Source organism: Thunnus thynnus, chromosome 3 (genome assembly GCF_963924715.1).
Source record: "Thunnus thynnus chromosome 3, fThuThy2.1, whole genome shotgun sequence".
Lineage (NCBI taxonomy): Eukaryota > Metazoa > Chordata > Actinopteri > Scombriformes > Scombridae > Thunnus > Thunnus thynnus.
Genome location: NC_089519.1, coordinates 34,025,790 through 34,046,608, shown reverse-complemented (window position 1 = coordinate 34,046,608; position 20,819 = coordinate 34,025,790). Strand labels below are relative to the sequence as shown.

At 41.7% G+C, this 20,819-nt stretch overlaps 1 protein-coding gene across 1 annotated transcript; it reads left to right on the top strand.

Annotated features, from left to right (window-relative positions):
- Positions 1-16,197: 16,197 nt before the first annotated feature.
- LOC137180195 (rho-related GTP-binding protein RhoU-like) lies at positions 16,198-20,508 on the top strand. The gene is made up of 3 exons (XM_067585481.1): positions 16,198-17,271; positions 17,515-17,573; positions 18,643-20,508. The coding sequence occupies exons 1-3, from the start codon at positions 17,001-17,003 to the stop codon at positions 19,132-19,134; spliced, it is 822 nt and encodes a 273-aa protein (XP_067441582.1). The 5' UTR covers positions 16,198-17,000; the 3' UTR covers positions 19,135-20,508.
- The last annotated feature ends 311 nt before the right edge of the window (positions 20,509-20,819 follow it).

Here is a 20,819-nt window from a genome sequence, read left to right as displayed (position 1 = left end):
CATAAAGCTACTGGGAAAGCAACTGGAAGTAATCTGAGATAAACTGGGATTCAAACTCAACCAGGAGCTGAACTTGTAACAAAACCTGCCCAGTTTGGACACAGTTGTCCCTACTTTCTGCTGCTGGCTGAGCTCTGACTGTTTAACTAAAGTGCTACTGTAGGGGGCTGCTGTAGTTTAACTCCTGCCCACCAGTAGCTGTGCCAAACAAAAAAGGGTGACTCGGGGTCTGACTATTCATCCATTCTCTGCGCTTTAATTTCCATTGATTGTGAATGCAGCAGGGAGGGAGGACGGGGGTCTTCAGTGAAGGACCACGACACGCCTTCAGACGCGGACAGACCCTTACAAGCCATCTGCCACTAACTACCCCCCCCCCCCCCCCCCCCCCTCCACATCCAGAAAACGACGTTTATTTCCCTGCTTCCCTCCCTCCCTCCTTCCCTCCTCCGGCCCTGAAGCGCACGTCTCTATGCGCCTCTGTCCACCGGGCTCCGTCTACACTCAACTGGAAGCATGTTAAAGGACCTGTAACGGTATGGGCCCTCCGGGGCCATATGGCGAGGGGGAAGCCAGGAGTTTTTTTTTTTCTTTTTTGGTCCCAGAAGAGGAGACACCACATGGTCACTCGTGGGAACGTAAACACGGCGCGCATCACACGATATCGATCATATGAAGGGGTGATTGGGGAAAAAGAAGGGGGGAGGGGGGATAGGGGGGTGCTACTGCGTGATGATCAACTGTTTTTTTTTTTTTACGCTGATAGCTGATCAGTTCAGGAAATATCGATGCATCTTTACCCGGAGTGAAAGCTTCCACCCCAGTTTAAGCGCAATGAGTTGAGCCAGTGATGGTGCCAGAGCTGGTGGTTCCATGCCCTGAATGATGCGAGACAGAGCAAGGCATCAAACCAACGCTGCCAGGGAGGAGGATGAGGAGGAGGAGGAGGAAGGGAGGGGGAGGGGGAGGGAGGGTGTCACGGAGGCTATTGTAGGCTTGTATTAAAAGCCACAAGGAAATGGAAGGTTTTAAACCAACACTTTCTCAGGAGAGAGCTTTTACGCACGCCCACCCCGAGTCCTTAATGATGCTTACGCACAAAACACAGTTAAAAATAGCTACTATAATAATCACATAGTGAATTACACTTATTCTGTGCCACTCAATAGTGAGTTTATGGCTGCTTTATTGTATTTAAATCAAATGAATGTTATATAGATTGGTTTTGTCATGATGTTTGCTCTTTTGGAGACCCATGATTCAGGCCTGGACTGGACTGGACTGTCTTCTTCTGTCTGGTTCGCCTGCTTTACCTGCTGAAACGCAGAGATCAACAGGCTCCTTTGTGTCCAGATCAGATTACTGTGGCCAGCTGCTATAAGAGGGGGCCACAGGCCAGATCTGCGGCTCCCCAGGGCTCTTCAGGGCTCCCCGAGGCTCCCCACGGCTTCCCACGGCTCCTCGAGGCTCCCGGTCCGGGCTGCTGTCTCATTTGCATGCGTTGCTGTTACTGGAGACGTGCTGAGCTTAAGTTTATGGGAAGAGTGCCGCAGTAATTACATGGGGGGCCCAGAGACGCGCCTGCAAGTGTGTGTGTATGTGTGTGTGTGTGTGTGTGTATGTTTGGGGGGGTTACGTTAGAAGTGTGTGTGAGAAGGGAGGGGGTGATGCGTGTGTGTGTGTGTGTTTGTGTGTGTGTGTATGTGTGCAGAGACACTGGGGACCTAAGGGGGAGGTAAAGAGGGAGCTGTACGTGGCAAGTCGCGTGCCAATGTTTATGAAAACACATCTGCCGCGCACCCCGGGGTGACGCACCACAACATATGCGGGTCCCTATGAATAAAATCGATAATTCAACAACTGATACTGTGCGCGACACGTTTACCCACAACAAATACACATGTTAGTGTGATCAACCTGCCAGGATGATGAAGAGCTGCAGGGTTAAACAAACACCAATACAAAACTTAATAAATATGATGAGGGCTATTATAAGCTTATTATAGGATTGTTTTAAGAAATAAAAAAGCTAAAAGGGAAAAACTCACTGTTGGTCTTTTTACTAATACTATAAGTTTGTTATAGAGACACTATAGGAGATTTAAAAAGTAAATAAGGTCATTGTGAACTCCATGAGTTCATCTAAAAACATCATAGGAATGTTATGGTGACACCTTAGATTTTTTTTAAGTGACTTTAAATAATAATAATTAATCTCTGTTGCACAGACATGCACATATAAGAATATACTAATATAATTATTGACTAATTAGGCTGCATGAAAGATCTTGATGAACAAGTAAGAGAATCATAACTAACAATCTAACACATCATATTGTGCTACAACACAACCATCCAGAGGCCTTCCTTGCTAACAAGGAAAAGGTCTAGAAGTTAAGATATCCCCATTAATAGAGCATCAGGGATCACTGAATGGTTTGATGGGTAGATGTAGGAGCAACGTGTGAGAACACTGAATCCAAGACAAGGAGCTCAAAAGTAGCTCTGGAGGCTTGTGATGGAACTACACCTTTTTTATTTTACCCATGCTCAGCTTCGCTCTATCGGGATGGAAGTGTTGGTATCAGTTGATCACTTTGGTCCAGACTGAAATATCTCAACAACTGTTGGATGGATCGCTATGAAATTATCTACAAATATTCATGATCTCCAGAGGATGAATCCTAGTGACTTTGTTGATCCTCTGATTTTTCATCTAGCGCCACCATCAGGTCCAAATTTAAGTTTGTCCAAAACTTTGGTTCATGATCAAATACCTGCAGAGCTAATGACATTTCCCACCAGCTTCAGGTTTACTTTGTGTTTAGTGCTAATTAGCAAGTGCTAGCATGCTAACACGCTAAACTAAGATGTTGAATCACGAACATTATAACTGTTAAGCATCGGCATGTTAGCAAGGTCATTGTGAGCATGTTAGAGCAGTGGTTCTCAAAGTGGGGTCCCAGGACCTGCAGGGGTCTTTGTTGGGGTTCTGGGGGTCCTTGTCAAAAAAGAGGAATAATTTATTTTCAGTATAATTCCATCCATAAGCAACACAATGACCAAACGTTTGACTGTTTTGGTCATGGGTTTCATACACGTTCTGTAGTAAAACATCTTAAAAGTCTTATTAGATGGGGACCCTGGGACAAAAATCTGGGACAAAAAGTCTTATCAAATGGGGGTCTGTGGTCTTATTGGTGTCAGTTTAGGGGTCCTTGACGTGAAAAGGTTTGAGAACCGCTGTGTTTGAGTGCTGACGTTGGCATTTAGTTAAGTACAGCCTCAATACAATGTGACTTCAGTTAAACTTGACAAAAAGACGACAAAAATTCAAGTTATTTTTTGTTTTCTGTTTCACCACTATTCACTATCACTTATAATTTTGTCCAGCTGTGAGTAGCTCTTCCATTTCCTTTGTGCATTGCATAGTGGGAGAATAGCATCAATCAATAGCACAGTGAAAAATCAAACACACTACAGACTTAAAACCCTGATTACAGTTAGTGTGCAGTGTGGATTTGGGACACATCTTGTTTTCCGTTTGTTTGTTTCCTAGCTCTTCTTATATGCTGAATATTGGCATCAGTAGCTCCAGGCTGAAAACTGAACAGTTGCACACACACTGAGTACAATAAAGGCAACAGTACAATAAAATCAAACACAATAAAATCATATAACAATAACCAGTCATGCTCTCTTCTATGAAAGACACTGACATGACCAGCACCAAACCTTTGTTGTGCAAGCTTTTATATATCATAAACACCACATGGTCAAAGGTATGTGAACACTCAAACATTACACCCTAAAACCCTTTATGTGATCGATATGTGTGTCATTCCAAAAGCACAGGTTGTAACAGCCTCCACTCTTCCAGGAAGGCTTTTTCAGCCACAAGAACATCAATAAGGTCCAACACTGATGTGAGGTGATAAGACCTGGCTCACAACTAGAGATTATTACCATTATCAGTTGATTTGTCTGTTAGTTTTGAATTGTTTAAAGGTGCAACTCATCGATTTTACACATGAAGTTCACAGTTGACTGATTATAGTGGTTTTCAAAGTATCAGCTTCAGACTTCAAAATTATAACAGACAAAACTGGCAGTTTGAATTCTGAAAGACCTGGGTAATTATCAGACAGGGAACGTCTAACAAAATACATGATCAAGTTGCATTATGGGAGGTGTAAGATCAGTAGTTTGGATATCTCAGCATCTGATTTTGACTGTTCTTTCTTTAGTTTTTTTTCTCAGAAGCCCCTGTTTTTTATGGAATTGCATTACTAAATTGCTGTAGTATCCTTTAAAGCTATAAAATGTCAGAAAACAGTAGAAAAATCTCCACCACAGTTTCCCAAAGCTCAAGGTGACATGATGGTTTGACCAAAAGTCTGAAACCCAGAAGATCAAATTTACTGTCATATAAAACAGAGAAAATCCTCATATTTGAGAAGCTGGAAACAGTAAATGTTTGGCATTTTTGCTTAATCAATGTCAAAACAGTTGACGTTAATCATTCGACTAACTGTTACAGCACTAGCCCAAACTGTGAAAAATAGCCCCCATATCATATATTAAAAATAAATAAATAAGTACATGGGTGTTTTGGACCTTTTCTTTGATAAAGAAGGGAGGCAACTCACCATTTATTGCACTCAACTCAACTAATTTTGTTCCATCTAGGCCAAATCGCCTTGATGAATGATGAGAGAGTAAATGGAGGAAGTCCACCTCCCCTCCCCTCTCTCTCTCTCTAACTCTCCCTCTCTATCTCTACAACCATGAGCATCTGCCCAGAAATGAACAGATGTAGGCACCTGCGTTGTGGGCCCACATATGCGCACATGTCCCCCTCCCCAAACCCCCTTTCAACCTTCCATGGGACCCGGAGCTCACCACAATGGGGAGAGATCAGGGATGCAGTAACCAAATACTGCCTATCCCCCCAGGACACTCGCTCTGTTAGAGGCATTGTCACCAGTTATATCAAGTGGCTGCACCAAACAATCTGCTGTATGACTGCTCATTTGAGACATAACATAATTCAGAGGGACAGAGGAGGGAGGAGGGGGGGGCTGGGTGGTGTACAGAGGTGGCTGCCTGGATAATTTCTATGGCTCGAATATGAAGTGGTGGATGTTTTAAACAAGTGGTCTCAGGTTTTCTTGCAGTTGGGCTTCGATTGAATTGAATCCAATCTTGGGATAAGTGGCCGTTGGGCTTGTTTGGAGGGCCCAGGGGTGGCAGGTGCTAGCTGGGGTAGGAGGATGAAAGAGAGGCTTGTCGGAGCAGGGTGGGTACAAGACCAGGTTACACATAAAAGGCCTTGTTTTTGTTCCGAGAAAAGAGGTCCAACAGCCCACCGGTAGAGCAGTGGCGGATAATGGCGCCATAATAGCCCCCCGTCCCTATCTCTCAGCTGCCGCTGGACGACAGAGGATCCACACGCACCTGTTGTCGTCCCCCCATTGTGTCCGACTAGCGTTAGTGTGCTACACCTCAGGAATGCTCCCCATCCAGAGGCCTGCCTGCCCGTCCCAGGAGAGAGCTTAGCCACGGTGGGATGAGGGGAGGGTGTCAGGAGTGTGTGTGGAGGAGCTGCAGGGGCACGGGAACCAGCAGGGAAGCTTTAGAGGACAAGGCGAGGAGAAGGAGGGGAGGTGGAGGTGTGGGAGGAAGGGAGAGAGGGAGGGAGGGAGGGTGCGTTCCTCCAAAGCCAGTGTCCTCTCTCCTCCTCTCCAGGGGCCTGTCCAGAGAGCCCTGTCCTAAATCACTGGCCCCAGGGGGAAGGCTCTCCATTGTGAAGAGATGGCCCCTGCAAGCTGGGCCGCCAGCTGCCACTGCTGCAGCGTCATGCCCCCCCTCACACACACACACACACACACACACACACACACGCACATACACACACTCACCTCCTCCCAGTATCCCCTCCACCTTCAGCACCATGACAATGCTCCCTGCGGCCAGGGCCACAGGCCAGCGGAGAGCATTAAAAAGGAGTTGGAGGAGACTCTTGAGAAAGGCCACGGCAGAGCAACACGTTTTTTGTACGAACATTAATGATGACAAACTCGGAGCAGGGTTACGGTGCGCGACACGGTAACCTGGACGAAGAGGACTCCCAGCCCCCTCTGAATGAAATAAACTGCTGAATGAGAGAAAGAGAGATCATAATTTCTGTGTAGTAGTAGTAGTAATTTATTTCGGTCCTTATTAACAACAACAATTTTCAATGACAATTTTCCAGAATTAATTCACATAGAAAGAAATAAATAACAATAAGGCATTAAATTAAAAGGAAAACAGAAAAAAAACTGTTGAAAGCCGAAGCTTTAGTTTATTATACCGACATTTTTTACATAACATGTTCTAATGGGCAACTCTTTCACTACAAGGTTCAGGCTATACAAAAAAAAAAAAACAAAAGACACAATAATGATCACACCTCAATCAAGTTAACCCCTTTGACAGATACACATCTATTTTTTATATTTGTTCTTACCCTTGTTTTTTTTTAAAAACATACCTATTCCCCTAAATTTCTATGGGCTGTCTCTAATTTCAAACAACCTCTGGATACAGTTAGGAAGTAAATTATTTTGTGCTTTAAACATTATCTGTGCAATTTTAAAATCAACTAGATCACAAAATTTTATAGCAAGTAAATTAATAAATAGTGTGTTGGTTGGTTCATAATAATCTGATTGATTTACCGTTCTTATAGCATGAAAATTGGATTAGTGTTGGTTTTGAATGTGTTTCCCCATACCGCCACACAGTAGGTAATGTATGGAACTATGACAGAACAATAAAGTAAATATAGTGAGTTTTTACATTATTTATGTGTGGTTTCCAACATAATTTATGATCAGTTATCACACCCATTAATTTATTTTACTCCTTCTATTTCAAAATCATGATCATAATTTTTACTTTTCTATTGATTTGCCATTTACAAAAAAGCTTTGTTTTACTTAAATTCAATAAGAACTTAATATTAAACCAAGACTTTCAATTTCCTTTCCACTATAGCCGTTCCAAACTTTTCCCAGATTAATATAAATTAGTGTCATCAGCAAATAAAACAAACTTTAACATTTGAGACATTTTTCAAATATCGTTTATATACAGTATAAACAGTTTAGGGCCCAGCACTGAACCTTGTGGAACCCCACAAGTAACCTTCAATGAATCAGATTTGACATTATTTATTTGTACATATTCTATCTGTCATCAAGGTAACTTCTTAGCCATGAGTGTGCTATCCCTCTAATACCATATCTCTTCTTCATTAATAAGACATGATCAATAGTAGCGAATGCTTTTTTTTAAGTCTATAAACACCCTCAAAGTATATTCCTTGTTGTCCATTGCAGTAGATGTCTCTCCCACCAGTTCTGTCACTGCCATTGAGGTGGGCCTATGTGCTCTAAAGCCATACCGATGATCACTCAGTAAACTGTTTTTCTAGGCAATTATCATATATAGAATAGATGCCGGCTTACACTTTTATAAATAGGAATGTCTTTTGCTGTTTTCATTTTGCTGGCAAATATACCTGTTTGGAAGGACTGATTGCAGATATGTGTCAATGGTTTTACTATATACATCTTATAATATTTTTTACTGATGACATATCAATTTCAGTCCAATCAGTGAACTTTCAATTTGTAAAATTTCTGACAATGAGTTTTTATGAACAGTATCTTCATCTGCAATCTCATTTGCTAGATTGTATCCAACATTTACGAAATAATCATTAAATTCATTGGCAATTTCTTTTGTTTTATTCATAATTGTACTATTATCTTTTACAAAGTATGGATTGTCTGTTTTTCCAGGACCTGTTTATAGTATGCTGTTAAGCACTCTCCATGTTTTTGAGTGTTACTCAAGTGTTTTCTGCTTCTTTTGCTCTATGTTTTAAAAATCTCCTATATAATATTTTTTTATTTTTTACATGTGTTATATCCCCTAGGTAATCCATGGCTTGTTCACATATTTGTGCTCCTTTGTTAGTTTTCTTAACGGACAGTTTCTTTCATATAGTACAATTAATGTGTATAAAAAAGCCTTATAGGCTTTGTTAGGATCATCATTAGCATAAACCTTGTTCCAGTTTCGTTTCCTCAGGTCCACCTTGAGGGCAGCGATGGCTTCTGGTGTTCTGTGTTGAATCAGTTTACAAGTGTTAGACCTATTTTCATTTTTTATCTTAAAATTCTGAAAATTTGCAAAAAAAAAAAAAGGAATCTTCTTTTTTTTGTTGTTGCAATTTTTCAGGTCACTTATGTCATTTATGAGTAGTTCACCTACTATTTTGCTTTTAATTTTATTTGTGAATATGTTGTCTATCAATCTAGCAGTGTCTGTTGGTATTCTACTTGGTTTTATAATCACCGGAAATAGGCTTCTGTCCTTTTGTGTCCATTTGGATTTAATAAATCAATTCAAAAAAAAAAATCACCACATACAATTAAATGTATCCTCAAATGTATCAAGGCAGGTTCCTGGTGTTCTATATATACAGCTAAAAATTATATTTTTAGATTTTTCAACATGAATTTCTGTAGTTAAACATTCCAAAAATATTTTCTAAAGTGTTTTTCTATAGTGTGATAGAGCAACTTATTTATTGCACATTGTAGATGATATTCAACAGGAAAAGGAAGCTTGATTGAGGATGCAGCACCTGATCCTCATTGGAATACTCCAGATGAAAAGTTCTAGCTGTTAAATCCTAATGAAAAGCAGTGGATTTCTTTCTACAGTCAGCTCTCGAGAATGTTTTTACGTCAGATAAAATCAGACTTTAACCCTTGGACTCAAACCATAAAACTAGCAAAGTTCATCTTACTTTTAGCTGATACTGGTCAGTAGATACTGGTCTTATCAAGTCAGATGCATTTTATTTATCTCTTTGACAGCCAACCCATCAAGTTGGCGGAATACCATTGACTATTTTTACAACAGGGTCATCAATTTGAAAACACCCAAGCATGAGCACCAGGATGTTGACAGCACCTCATTTAATGGCCTTAGATGTCATTAATGAGAAGGAATTTCTCTTTCTCTTTTCTACATACAGAACTTTTAATAACAAATCATTTTCTTTAAGAAAAATTTTCTCATCAAAACAATGGCCATTTTAGGGGGTGGCCTGGAGTGGCCATGGCCCAGATCTGATGGGTCGTTGGTCAAGTTCATCAACACAATAAGGTGGGACAAAGGCTGGTCAATCAATGATGACAGCTGATCAGCAGATATAGAGCCAGTTTGCTGTTTCCTTCTACTATAGTAATGGTTGGACTGAGGTCGTGAGAGCTGATCTCTAGTCAGCGAACTTTTGACCATGAGTCAGAAAAAAAGCAGGTCTCGAAATCCAAAATACGTGCTGGCCATCAGAACCAGGACTCGGGTCATAGTGACCGCAAGCTGAGCTAATGCCCCCATGTGTAAAGTGCTGACAGCTGTTTTAAATGTGTTTTGCAGAGGTAAGAAAAATAAAATGGGACTGTTATGGTGACAAACGTTAGGGACATTGGTTTGGGGGTCACATACAATGTGAATTTAAATGTACAAGTGAGGCCGGGACGTATGTATGTGCTGGAAGTGTTAGCGTTTCACGCTAGTGATTAGCATATGTAATTCACAGTCTAACATGTGTTAATAGATAGCATTAATGGATATTTTGATGCAACAAAGCCTGTGCAATGTTTAGCTCATGTGCACTCACCACAGTAGTTTGTTCATTTTTATTTAATAGCATTTTACTGTGTTGTGTAGGTAATGTTATTTGTGTTCAGAATGTATAAGAGTGAAATTATTGCTAGAATACAGACAGTTAGCCAAGTTAAACCTGTGGGCCTGTAGAGATGTAGGCTGGAGAGCGAGGTTTATTGTATTTCCCGGCAATTGTTAGAGTGTCAAGGTCATTCAGTAAACACAGTTGAAAGTGTAATGTGATGTTTTCAGTTAGTTAAACTGAGTAAGAGACATCCATGGAATATAAGAGTTTTACTCATGCAGATGAGAAAATATGTTTACGATTGTGTATACTCAATATTGTTTTTGTATTGGTAGAAAATGTTAAGGTGCAGTTTACACATGTAGGTATTTATAGCATTGTGTACAGGATGTTTGATGTAAATGAAGTCCATTGAGAACTTTAAAGCAGGACTGTAAACTACAGTTATTACAGTGAAGTTCATAGTTCAGAGATAATAAAGCTGCCGCAACCTGAGTTAACACCTAAATGATATGAATAACATTGCTGACAACTGTTTTACATATGTTTTGCTTTTAGAAAATGTGTAGCCTATCCTAAACAGAATTACTGATCAAAAATAGACATGTTTAAATAACCAGTGCTTCCCAGCGACTGTGATAGGTGGAAATGGAAAATGTAATGTACGTGGATTAGAAAACTGAATAGAATGGTAGCTGCATGTTAGTGCTGGTTGTAACATTAAATTTAGTTGTTGTGGTTGGTCAGCATGACACCTTTAGTTTAGAGCTGTATTATAAAATATAAAAACATCAACCTGGCCTAGAGTACAAATATTACAACGGATGCTAACATGAGTTTATCTCCGCCTAGGTTGAAGCAATGTGATGCATTGAACATCTGTATTTACACATTTTGATCACCTGCCATTCATTAAAGTTCACTATGCCATGGTGACCCCACAATAGCTCTGTGCTCCGCTCAAAACATTGACATATGTGCACACTGAATAAACACATATTTTAGCTTTTCCACCATATAATTACAAAAAGAGCTTTTGTCTTCAATATTAAGAATATACGTGATAAATAACGTGATAAACATATAATGCCAGTTGACAGTGCATTAATTACAGTGCTTTGCTCACTTTGGGAGACAGGAACATTATAATTCTCTATAAAATCTTCATATGAATACAGAAGCCCTTCACAGTTAAATAGCTGTTTTACAAGCAATTTTCAAAAAGTAATAATTTGTTTCTGTACGTGTCATTGACGTTATCCCATAAAAAAACATCTGTGAGGAGAATAGTTATGCTTATGTAGAAAATACCAACACATAAGAGCTTACCTATTACAGTTGGAGACTTTGATTTGAAGTTCACTGACAGCATTAGTGCACATTAATAAAAAATTAAGACCACCTACTTTTTTAACCACAGAGTTTGGAATAATATTCCACACATCCAGATCTTTTAGAAATCTTTTGATGTGGTTGAATGAGGAAAAGTCCAAAATGTTAAGACCTCCCTCTGTTAGAGACAGACATAACCTCCTTTTTTTACATTGTGTGGCTTATTTTTGCAAATAAAGTTAAAAACTCTGTCTAAACAAGAGGTTTTATGTTTTTTGACATCAAGGGAGGAAAATACATAAGAGGTTCTTGTTTTTGTATAACGGGCTGCTCAAGCGGCCCACATAGCGACTGGCCCACCGGGATTTCCCCTGTGCTCCCGTTGGCCAGTCTGACTCTGCCCCAGGATGACAATGGATGTTAACTGGCCGGTCATCTCAGGAGTCGGGTTGTTAGCAGTTGAGATGACCGGCTGGCACCCGACCAGCGGATCCTCACATCTCCAAAACTGTTGGAGCAAATTTCCAAATAGGTGTTATTTGGATAAACTGACCACACACTGGGAATCTAAATGGTTACTTTCTCACCTGAAAAAATATTAAAACTTCATGTTATTCAAGTGATAGATTAACAACCCTTACAGCTTTTGGCCTGGCTCACAATTTCCACCATCACTGCCATTTGGTGCAAAATGCGTCCTGGGATGCTTGGCTGTCCCAAGCTTCGGCGGCCTTCAGCCAACTTTGGCCACCTTTGGCCGACCAATGGTGTAAAGTCTTCAGTCAGTCAGTCAGTCAGTGACTCAGTGACAGACATTTGGGTTTGAAGGGCTGGCTGTGCTGTTGTGGTCCAACCAAAAAAGAAACAGGGAGACGTTTTGGGAAAAGCAACAGAAGAGGGATCCTTGTTCCAGGACAGATCAGTATATTTAGTTTTTATGACATGTGTCAATGGTTTTAAAAGATAATGTTGTCACCGTTTTTCTGTTTAATTTGGGGATAAAATGTTTCACTTACAGAGCTGTGCTGCCTCATCAGACGTGACTGTTGCAGTTTCACTAAATAGACACATTCACTGGGACTTTTTTGTGCTCTTTTTTTTTTTTTTTTGATTTCATCCCCCCACTGCCACCGTCACCGCCGCGGCTCTGGCTGAGGATTTTCCCATCCATAGCTAAGGGAGGCGTGCTCCATTGTTGCAGCTTCTAATGATGATTGTAATGATGGCTTGTCCATCTTTGATAAGAAACAGCACGCCCCTCATTAAAGGGCCCGGGGCCCCGGTTCTCATGGCTGCCGGTCCCTCCACAGAGTCGGACAGCAGGCGAGGGGAGGCGAGACGACACCCGTGGCACACGCCTGTTGACCGAGCCACAAAGCAAAAGTGTGTGACACTCGCCCCACCCCCGCCGGTCCCATTGTCCTCCCCGTGGGTCCCACAGACAAGACCAATCCTGTTACCCTCCCACCCCTCACCCCTTCTCACCCACCCCTCCTCACAACCACAAAAACCACAACACACACACACTTGTATTGCTGCCCAACACACACTCCCCTTCTTCCTTTCCCTCTCTCCTTCACAATCAATTTTACCAATCAGCTGATCTCTCTCTTTCTCACACATCCATCAAGGGTTGCCCTCATCGCCTTCTCTTCCCACCCTCACTCCTCCACCCACCCCCACCGCCCCCACCACCACCATCAGCTGCTACGTAAGGTGGAAATCCATCATTGTGTGTAAAGAAGGTGCTCGTGCACGCTGCGCTACCATTACCATACACACATACACTTAGTGGGGTGTGTTTGGGGGGGATGATTGGTCCAGGAGGTGGTGGTGGTGGTGGTGGTGGTTGGCGTGTGAGGTGCAAGGGGGGACAGGGGGGCTCTAATTCACTGATTCACATGCAGACAGTATTTCTTGGTGGTGCTGGAGGAGGTGGGTGGGGCAGGTGGGTTGGGTCTGGGTTTTAGGGATGCTGGATGGTGGTGGTGATGGTCGTGGGATGGAGGGAAGAAGAGGAGGAGGAGGGGGGAGGCACGGGGTGATGGGAGGGGAGGGGGTTGCCGCGGCTGCCGGGGTCAGGCCTGTGTGTCCTGGGAAAGTTGGGTTCTCCATTTAAATCTGCACATGTTGCGGCCTTCTGGTGGCTGCGTGAATGTGCACGGTGACAGATGGCCCCGGCCCATAACTATAGAGTCCGAGCACCCGGTCCCCCGAGGGTAGATAGAGAGAGAGAGGGAGAGAGAGAGAGAGAGAGAGAGAGAGAGAGAGAGGGAGAGAGGGTGCAGGGGAAGAAGAGGAGAATGTATCGCTCAGCTGATCCCATCAAAAAGAGAGATGAGGGAAAGAGGAAAGGCAGAGCGAAGAAGGAGGAGGAGGAGGAGAAGGGGGATGACAGTGTGTGTTTGTGTGTTTGTATCTGTGTATGTGTGTGTGTGTTAGAAGGGGGGGGGAGGGGCTGGTCCTTAATCCCAAACGCTAAATTGAGTTAATGTATTTGCCTGGTCTGCAAACTCCAAAAGGAGGCCCAGGGTCCCCAAAGATTCTGATTAGGTGTCTAGTTTATCAGATGTTGGAGGAGGAGGAGGAGGAGGAGGGGGACTGTTTGTACATGAAGAATAGAATAGCAGCTTTGTATATTATGTGTGTGTGTGTGTGTGTGTGTGTGTGTGTGTGTATGTGCTGACAGGGTTTATAGGTTTCTGAGTTTAGTGCCAGCATCCAAAGCTGCCCAACGTCTCCATTCACAGAGTTCGTAGATCTCCGTTGTCTCTCACTGACTCTTCGTTAATCCTGTTAAGCAGTGATTTCAGTGCCTGGTTACAGATTATTTTTAGCAGATTTACACCGAAGAGGAGCTGAAAGATAGTTTGTTCTTGTACGTCTGTCTCTATGAGGACCAGTTCGTGTTTTTAGACTTCAAAGGTTAGGGTTAGGAGCTAAAGAGTGCTTTACGTCAATGAGAGTCCTCAGTATACAGTAGAGCAAGAGTCTGCAATTGGCTTCGACCATTGGTCAGTTTTTCCGGGATGTTTCAATCGGACCGGTGCAGTGGAAATGCAGGCCTATATGTTGTATTTATTTCGTTTAATTTATTAAAAGAAGTAAAATAGTTTTTACTTGTTTTAGATTATATCTGAGGACAGATATTATGTTTCACATTAGTAAGATACAACTTACTCATTTGACTAAAAATGACTCATATGTGAATATATTGTATGTTCTGTGTTGCAGTTGGAGACTAGAGACATACTTTATTGGTTATCCATAGATGATAAATAGAGATTTGTGGTTCATTGAAAGTCTGTTGTTGTCGCCTTATAAAAAAATGGCAACAACACACCATATCTGTGATATTGCCACCTATTTGTGTTTGTGAAAAACAAATCTGTTTTCGGTTAAATAGGCTGAAACTCTGATATTATTCACACATTAAAATGTGTAAACTGAATTAAATTGTGGTTTCCAAAATTATATCAAAGTGAGAAAAAAAAAGTTCTTAAAGTTGCCAATTTAAATTGAATCAGATCTAATTCCCATCAAGCCAGTGACTTACTTAGATAATCCACGGACCACGCTGTTAGTAGAAAATATTTCCCAATAAAAACAGTCCACAGTAAAACCAGGGACACACGACCAGGATTCTCTGATCCCCTACCCCGATTACAGAAACCAGGTTTCTCGTTTACATGACACTTAAGAAATCAGCTTCCTGGAGAAAGCCGACTGTAACCCGGCTACTTAAGTGGATGTAAATGCACTGATTGTCTCTGAAAAGACAGTCTGCTTGACAAACTTTTCAATCCTGCAAGCACCACAAACAAAATTCACTTCACCTCCATTATTTGGGTAGCAGCAGGTGCCTCATCTCCAAACCTGAGCAAATAAAGCCAAAACTATTTGCATGGAAAAATGTGTTATTTAGTGATTAGAGTGGACTTAATGAGTAGCTGCATGATGTGTACGTATGAGTATGAGTGTGTGCGTGTGTGTGTGTGTGTGTGTGTGTGAAATGGTGTCTTGTTCTTTGCTGGTGTGTATGGTTTCACTCCCACTCACTGGTGTTTTCGGTGCTGTTCACTGCATGGCAACACATTCTGCCTCCCACACACACACACACACACACACACACACATACATACACACACTCCTGCTCTTTCTCCATGTTGTCGCTCTGCAGCCTCCTGGAGAAATGAAGACATGTGAAGACGGAGGAGGGAGATGCTGGTTGTGTGAAGCTATTTCTTGGCTGTAATGCAAGAATAAAACATGTTATATTGATATATCAGTCAAACACAGGACTATCAATACACAACTGTACTGCTGTTTAATCTGCAGGTTCTATAATGCCTGAAATTTATATTTATCCTCTATTTTTTTTTTCCTACCACCAAACATTTGTGGTGGATGTCTGAAAGGGCTGCTAACAATAAAATAACAGATGAATCCTGTTTCAGGCAGTTTTATTGTCCTGTTAAGCTCAGAAAAACTGTGATGTTCTGTTACTTTGACAAGAAGAATGTTTTGGAGACAAACACTGCATTCTTGAAGTTTTAGGGTATAAAATGATCATTTTTAAAATATATTTATATATTGGTGTAAGATATCAGCTATTTGCATCTGTATCAGCTCTCATATACTCCATATCAGTCAAACTATTTGATAAAATGTCATCACATTTCAGGAAATTGTATGAATAACTAATTGCAAAATGTAGTGATATGACACTCATGAATTTATTACTCGATGAGAATAATAAAAGCAACATCAAAGCCAGACTTTCTACATTCCCTTTTGCTGCATGGAGAGATTTTTTTTCAGTGTGTTTACTGCAGCCTCCTCTCCTCTTTTGATGTTTTAATCTGTTTTTTCCCCCCAGGCTCTCTCTGTCTCTCTCTCTCTCTCTCTCTCTCTCTCCCTCCCTCTCTGTCTGTCTGTCTCTCTGTGGAAGCAGGATGCTCTGCTGTTTATTTGTTGCTGGTGACAGTGATGAGAAATGATGATTCATGTGTTGCTTTCAGTCTCACGGCTGACGCGACTTCACCACTAGGGGGCGTCCGTCTGCTACTTCATCTGAACATGCTGCATTTTCCTGTAAACAGCCTGATGGGAAGTGAAATATGGGGTTGTTTATATAGATGTTATGTTAGGACAGAGGCGGTGAGTCAGAACGATAAAGGAAAAGAAACTACAACATTTAGATGTATGTTATTGTCATTTATTCGCTCATTTATTCCATTCAAATTGAATTGTATTCAGCAGAAGGGACAGATTTTGTCCTAAAGAGCTCCATCTGGGAATGTTTTTATGCTTGAATATAATTTATTGGACAAACACTGCCCAACATATGTATGTAATCAGCATTCATGTGTTTTTATTATGTTTTAAAAGGACTGAAATTCACCTATTTATTGTTTGGCCCTTGTTGCAGGAAGATAATCCACAAAATTGTATAAATCCACTAAATTTAGAGTTTTAATTCCTTCTTTTATGTGTAAATGGGCTAAAGAGAGAGACATAGCCTACTGTATATTTTACTCCATGGGATAAATGTTTCCTGTGAGCTTAGTTCATTTCACTTGGAAAGCTCTGCAGCTTCATATGGCGCTCTGCTCGGTAAGCCTCTTAGGAATCACGACCACAGCAGATGTAGGGAGAATGCCAATCAGGAGCTCCTGCTGAGCGGAGAAACCCGACGGCTGTGCCACTGCGCGCTTCAAATCTCTGCCAGGGTTACACATGAAACACACCTAAATATCGTTTGGTGCTTAAAGTTTGCGTTTAACAACCAAAACAGCAGCAGAAACACGAGAGCTGTCAAGAAGATGGAGAGCGCGGCGAGGCGACTCTGAACCGTTAGTCTACACAACAACAACAACAAAAGCGTAATTCTCAAGTCTTGGGCAGAGCCATGCTTCCTCAGGAGGTCGGGAAGCAGAAGCCCTGCCGTGTGTCGGACCCGGTATGCGGGACTGACTGTCCCCCGGTTCCGACACGGCGCTTGAAGAACCGGGATTTCCCTCTGAGCGTGAAGCGCCGGCGGTCCGGCTCCGCACCTGAGCGCAAGGTGAACTGCGTCCTGGTTGGAGACGGAGCGGTGGGCAAGACCAGCCTCATCGTCAGCTACACCACTAACGGATACCCGACAGAATATGTTCCCACAGCGTTTGACAACTTTACAGGTAATATTTGACATCAATGCGGCTGATTTTTAGCGTTGCGCGCAGGTTTTACGCACACCTGAACGTTTAGGTTACCAATGTCTTTTATCGAATTTGACTTTCTTTAAGTTACTTGCATGAGTTTTCACTTCTATAGCGTATATAACGTGTCCATATATGACCTTTTACTTTATAAAGAGGCTAATGAAGTTTATGTTTCAAGAAAAATGCTTCGACTCATATAGTTTGTTCTAATCTTCTCAGTGATGGTTGTGGTCGACGGAAAACCAGTGAGACTGCAGCTCTGTGACATGGCTGGACAGGTGAGCTGCGCCTCCTCTTCCTCAAATTAATACGTCTTAACTCATCTGAACGTGTTGGCTGCTGATTAACAGGTGCATGAATTTAGGTTACAGGGAGTCTAATAACTTTAGTTATATTTTAACTTCAAACAAATTCTCTCCTCCTGCTTTGCCACGATAGAAATGGGGGCTGGTTGATGGATCAATCAATGTAAGTCGTCAGTGATCAATATTTGTCAGTGATTAGTGCCACAGTTAACAGTTTGCAGTTCTTGCTGTGTTTGTATTGGTTGCCCCCTGCAGCTTGCTTTTAGTCCTGGACTCAAATCCTTTAAGACCCCTTTTAATGTAAGATGCCTCAAATCCCGAGTAGTCCTGTAACTCCACAGTTAACATCGCCCCCTGCAGGAATAAATAATACTTGTATTTCAGAAGTTTTGGACCCTTCTGTTCCCTCTGTGCTCCTTCGCCCTCTTTTGGTTCAGTGTATAGCTCTGCACATGTTTCTTATCCACTATAGTGTCAACTCTCCTGTTAGCAGCTTCCCTTTTCTAAACTGAAAAGAAACAGCTGAAGTAGAGTCTTTTCAAACATTTACAATACTAATGACTTTTACATTGTTTAATTCAAGTAAAAAGCAAATGAACAAAAATCAACAAGGCTAAAGTCACTCTCTCTCACACACACACACCATCCTGCTGCCAGAAACACTCACTAGAGCACAAAACGTGCATTCATCCGCTGCTAAAAATAGTCCCCAACAAATGCACTTTTTCCTGCTGTTTGTTTGTTAAAAACTACAGTGAAAAGCTGTTTTAGGAAAAGACTGAGCCTGTTTAAAAATGTAATTACATACTTGTGAGCTTATGAGCTGATTTACATTTTCAGTTGGAACCAATGTGCTTGAGGCTGATTTCTACAGACAGGGTAGAGAAGTCTTTAAGCACTGAGAGACGGGCTAACACATTGTTGGTTTTGGTCTCTCAAGGGATTTGTGGTCAATAAGAAACATATAGATTAATGCCAGCTGTATCCTTTCATTTGCCAAGTTGACTCTGACGTGGCCTCTCTGTTTCTTTGCTCCATGAAGGATGAGCTGGAGCACATCCGGCCGCTGTGCTACAAGAACGCCGATGTCTTCCTCCTCTGCTACAGCGTGGTCCGTCCCTGCTCTTTCCGCAACCTGATCCATAGATGGGTGCCTGAGATCCGTCAACAGTGTCCTGGCGCGCCCCTGATCCTAGTTGGCACCCAGCTGGACCTGAGGGAGGATGTCCAGGTACTGATCCACCTGGCACAGAACCAGGAGCGACCAGTGGGCACAGAGGAAGGCCAACAACTCGCCCAGGAGCTCGGGGCAGTAAGCTTCGCAGAGTGCTCCGCGCTGACTCAGAAAAACCTGAAAGACACTTTTGATTCAGCCATCTTGGCCAGCATCCAGCAGATGGACAGTAGCAGCGTCCAGCAGCAGCAGAGGCTGACTCTGAGGAAGAAGACGCCCGATAAGATCAAGAGCCTCTCGGAAACCTGGTGGAAGAAGATCAACTGTCTGATGGGAGAGCAGAGCTGTGAATTCAAGTGAAGTGATTTCAAACCTGGGTCAGATAAGGCTTGTAAATAACTTGGTTTATTTTAACTTGCTGACAGAAGGTGCCAGATGGGTAAGGATTATCACCACGCAGGACAACGCAAGTTCCAGAAAGAGCTCAGAAAAGCGGGTTTATGACTTAAAGGTTTCCAGTTAAAATCCTCAGACTGAAAGGGAATGTGTGGACAGGAAAATTGAAAAACGCTCATCCCTTGCTTTTAGAGGCACTCCACTGATTTTACACATCAGATCAGTTTACCTGTCACAAAGTTTATATCCTTTGAAAACAGTTGTAAACTGTCTTCCGTGGCTCCGGTTGAAGCTTTTGTAACATTTAGAGCTGCTCATTTGCGGAAGACCTTTAATTAATAACAGAGAGTAGAGATTGTAGAGTTTTAAAGCATTTACAAGGCAGGGAAGGTCTAATAGAAGATGCTTTGTGGAAACTGTAAGATCCAAAAATTCAGAATATCTTTCTTCCACAAGCCCCCAACTTAACAGAAGTGCAATACTAAATTGCTGCAGTAAACTTTTAACATGCATCAGTCATGCATCAGAACAAGCTTCTAAAGTAAACCATCAAACGCTCAATGACCTCCAACAGCAGAGTTTGGCGGTTGTTGGGCTGCTGAGTGCCGTTTTGTTACTGTGGCTGTTCTGGTCTGCAATTTCTGATGAGTCTGGTACAAAAAAAAAAGGTTTACTGATTTGTTTGAGTATAAAAAGTTACTGTGTGAACTAGTGCTTTAAAAGTGCAGAATATGTATGAAATTTCCACACCGTCAGCCGCTCCTGCATGTAGTCCTGGCTTGCACATTAAATGAACTTTGCACCAGTGATCACCTAAAAGCTGCTGGGATTATTTTCCACACTTTCACATTTTTAGAGCTGCGTTTTGCTTCGTCAGCCCCGTGATTTGTTTTTTTCTTGTTGTTGTTTTTTAAAATTATACAACTGCTGGGATGTGGAGAAGGGAAACAAGCAAAACCACAGGAAACTTAAAATATATGTTCGCTACCTCACCCAGTTCTTTCCAAATTTGTCCTGATATGGTTAACTCCACCAATCTGAGCCTCTCAGGAAGTTAAAACAAGCACCCCAAATGTTATCAGACCCAGGTTTGGTTCGACTTGAGGAGTTTGTCCACCAGGATGATGAAGATCTAAACTTGGTTTTATCTCGATGTGTGTCGGGACACTTACTGTTTCTAACTTTTACACCCCAAAAATGATTAGTACTTTGTTCAACTGTTAGTTTGTAGGTTATTTATCTATTTCTATATATATATTTATGGTTACTTTCATTGCCATTGCTGATCATGGAATATGTTCAGAAGCCTTGATTAAAGTTCATAACAACTGTATACAAGATCATTTTATTTGACAAAAGAAACATGTTTAATGTTAATTAAAATATGAAATATTGTGAAATATTTGTTCAAAAAACAGCAAAATTTCACTCAATATAATAATATAATTAGTTTATTAGAAATGTATGTATGCAAATACTTTAGCGGCATCTGCCTGTTTCCACAGTGCTCTTTATCCCTCACCATTCAAAAACAGAACATGTTGGGGGGATCAAAAGCTGTTGATTGTCTCATCAGCTTTCAGATCCTGTGCAATTATTACCTGAGCTCAACCACAGACTTACATGTAAACGTACCTACATGCTTATAA

What these genes read in the sequence shown, in the direction of transcription:
- LOC137180195 (XM_067585481.1), top strand. Translation starts at nt 17,001, where the DNA reads ATGCTTCCTCAGGAGGTCGGGAAGCAGAAGCCCTGCCGTGTGTCGGAC. An exon ending in AGCGTTTGACAACTTTACAG is followed by an intron (nt 17,272 to 17,514) that starts GTAATATTTGAC and finishes TAATCTTCTCAG; the next exon opens with TGATGGTTGTGGTCGACGGA. An exon ending in TCTGTGACATGGCTGGACAG is followed by an intron (nt 17,574 to 18,642) that starts GTGAGCTGCGCC and finishes TGCTCCATGAAG; the next exon opens with GATGAGCTGGAGCACATCCG.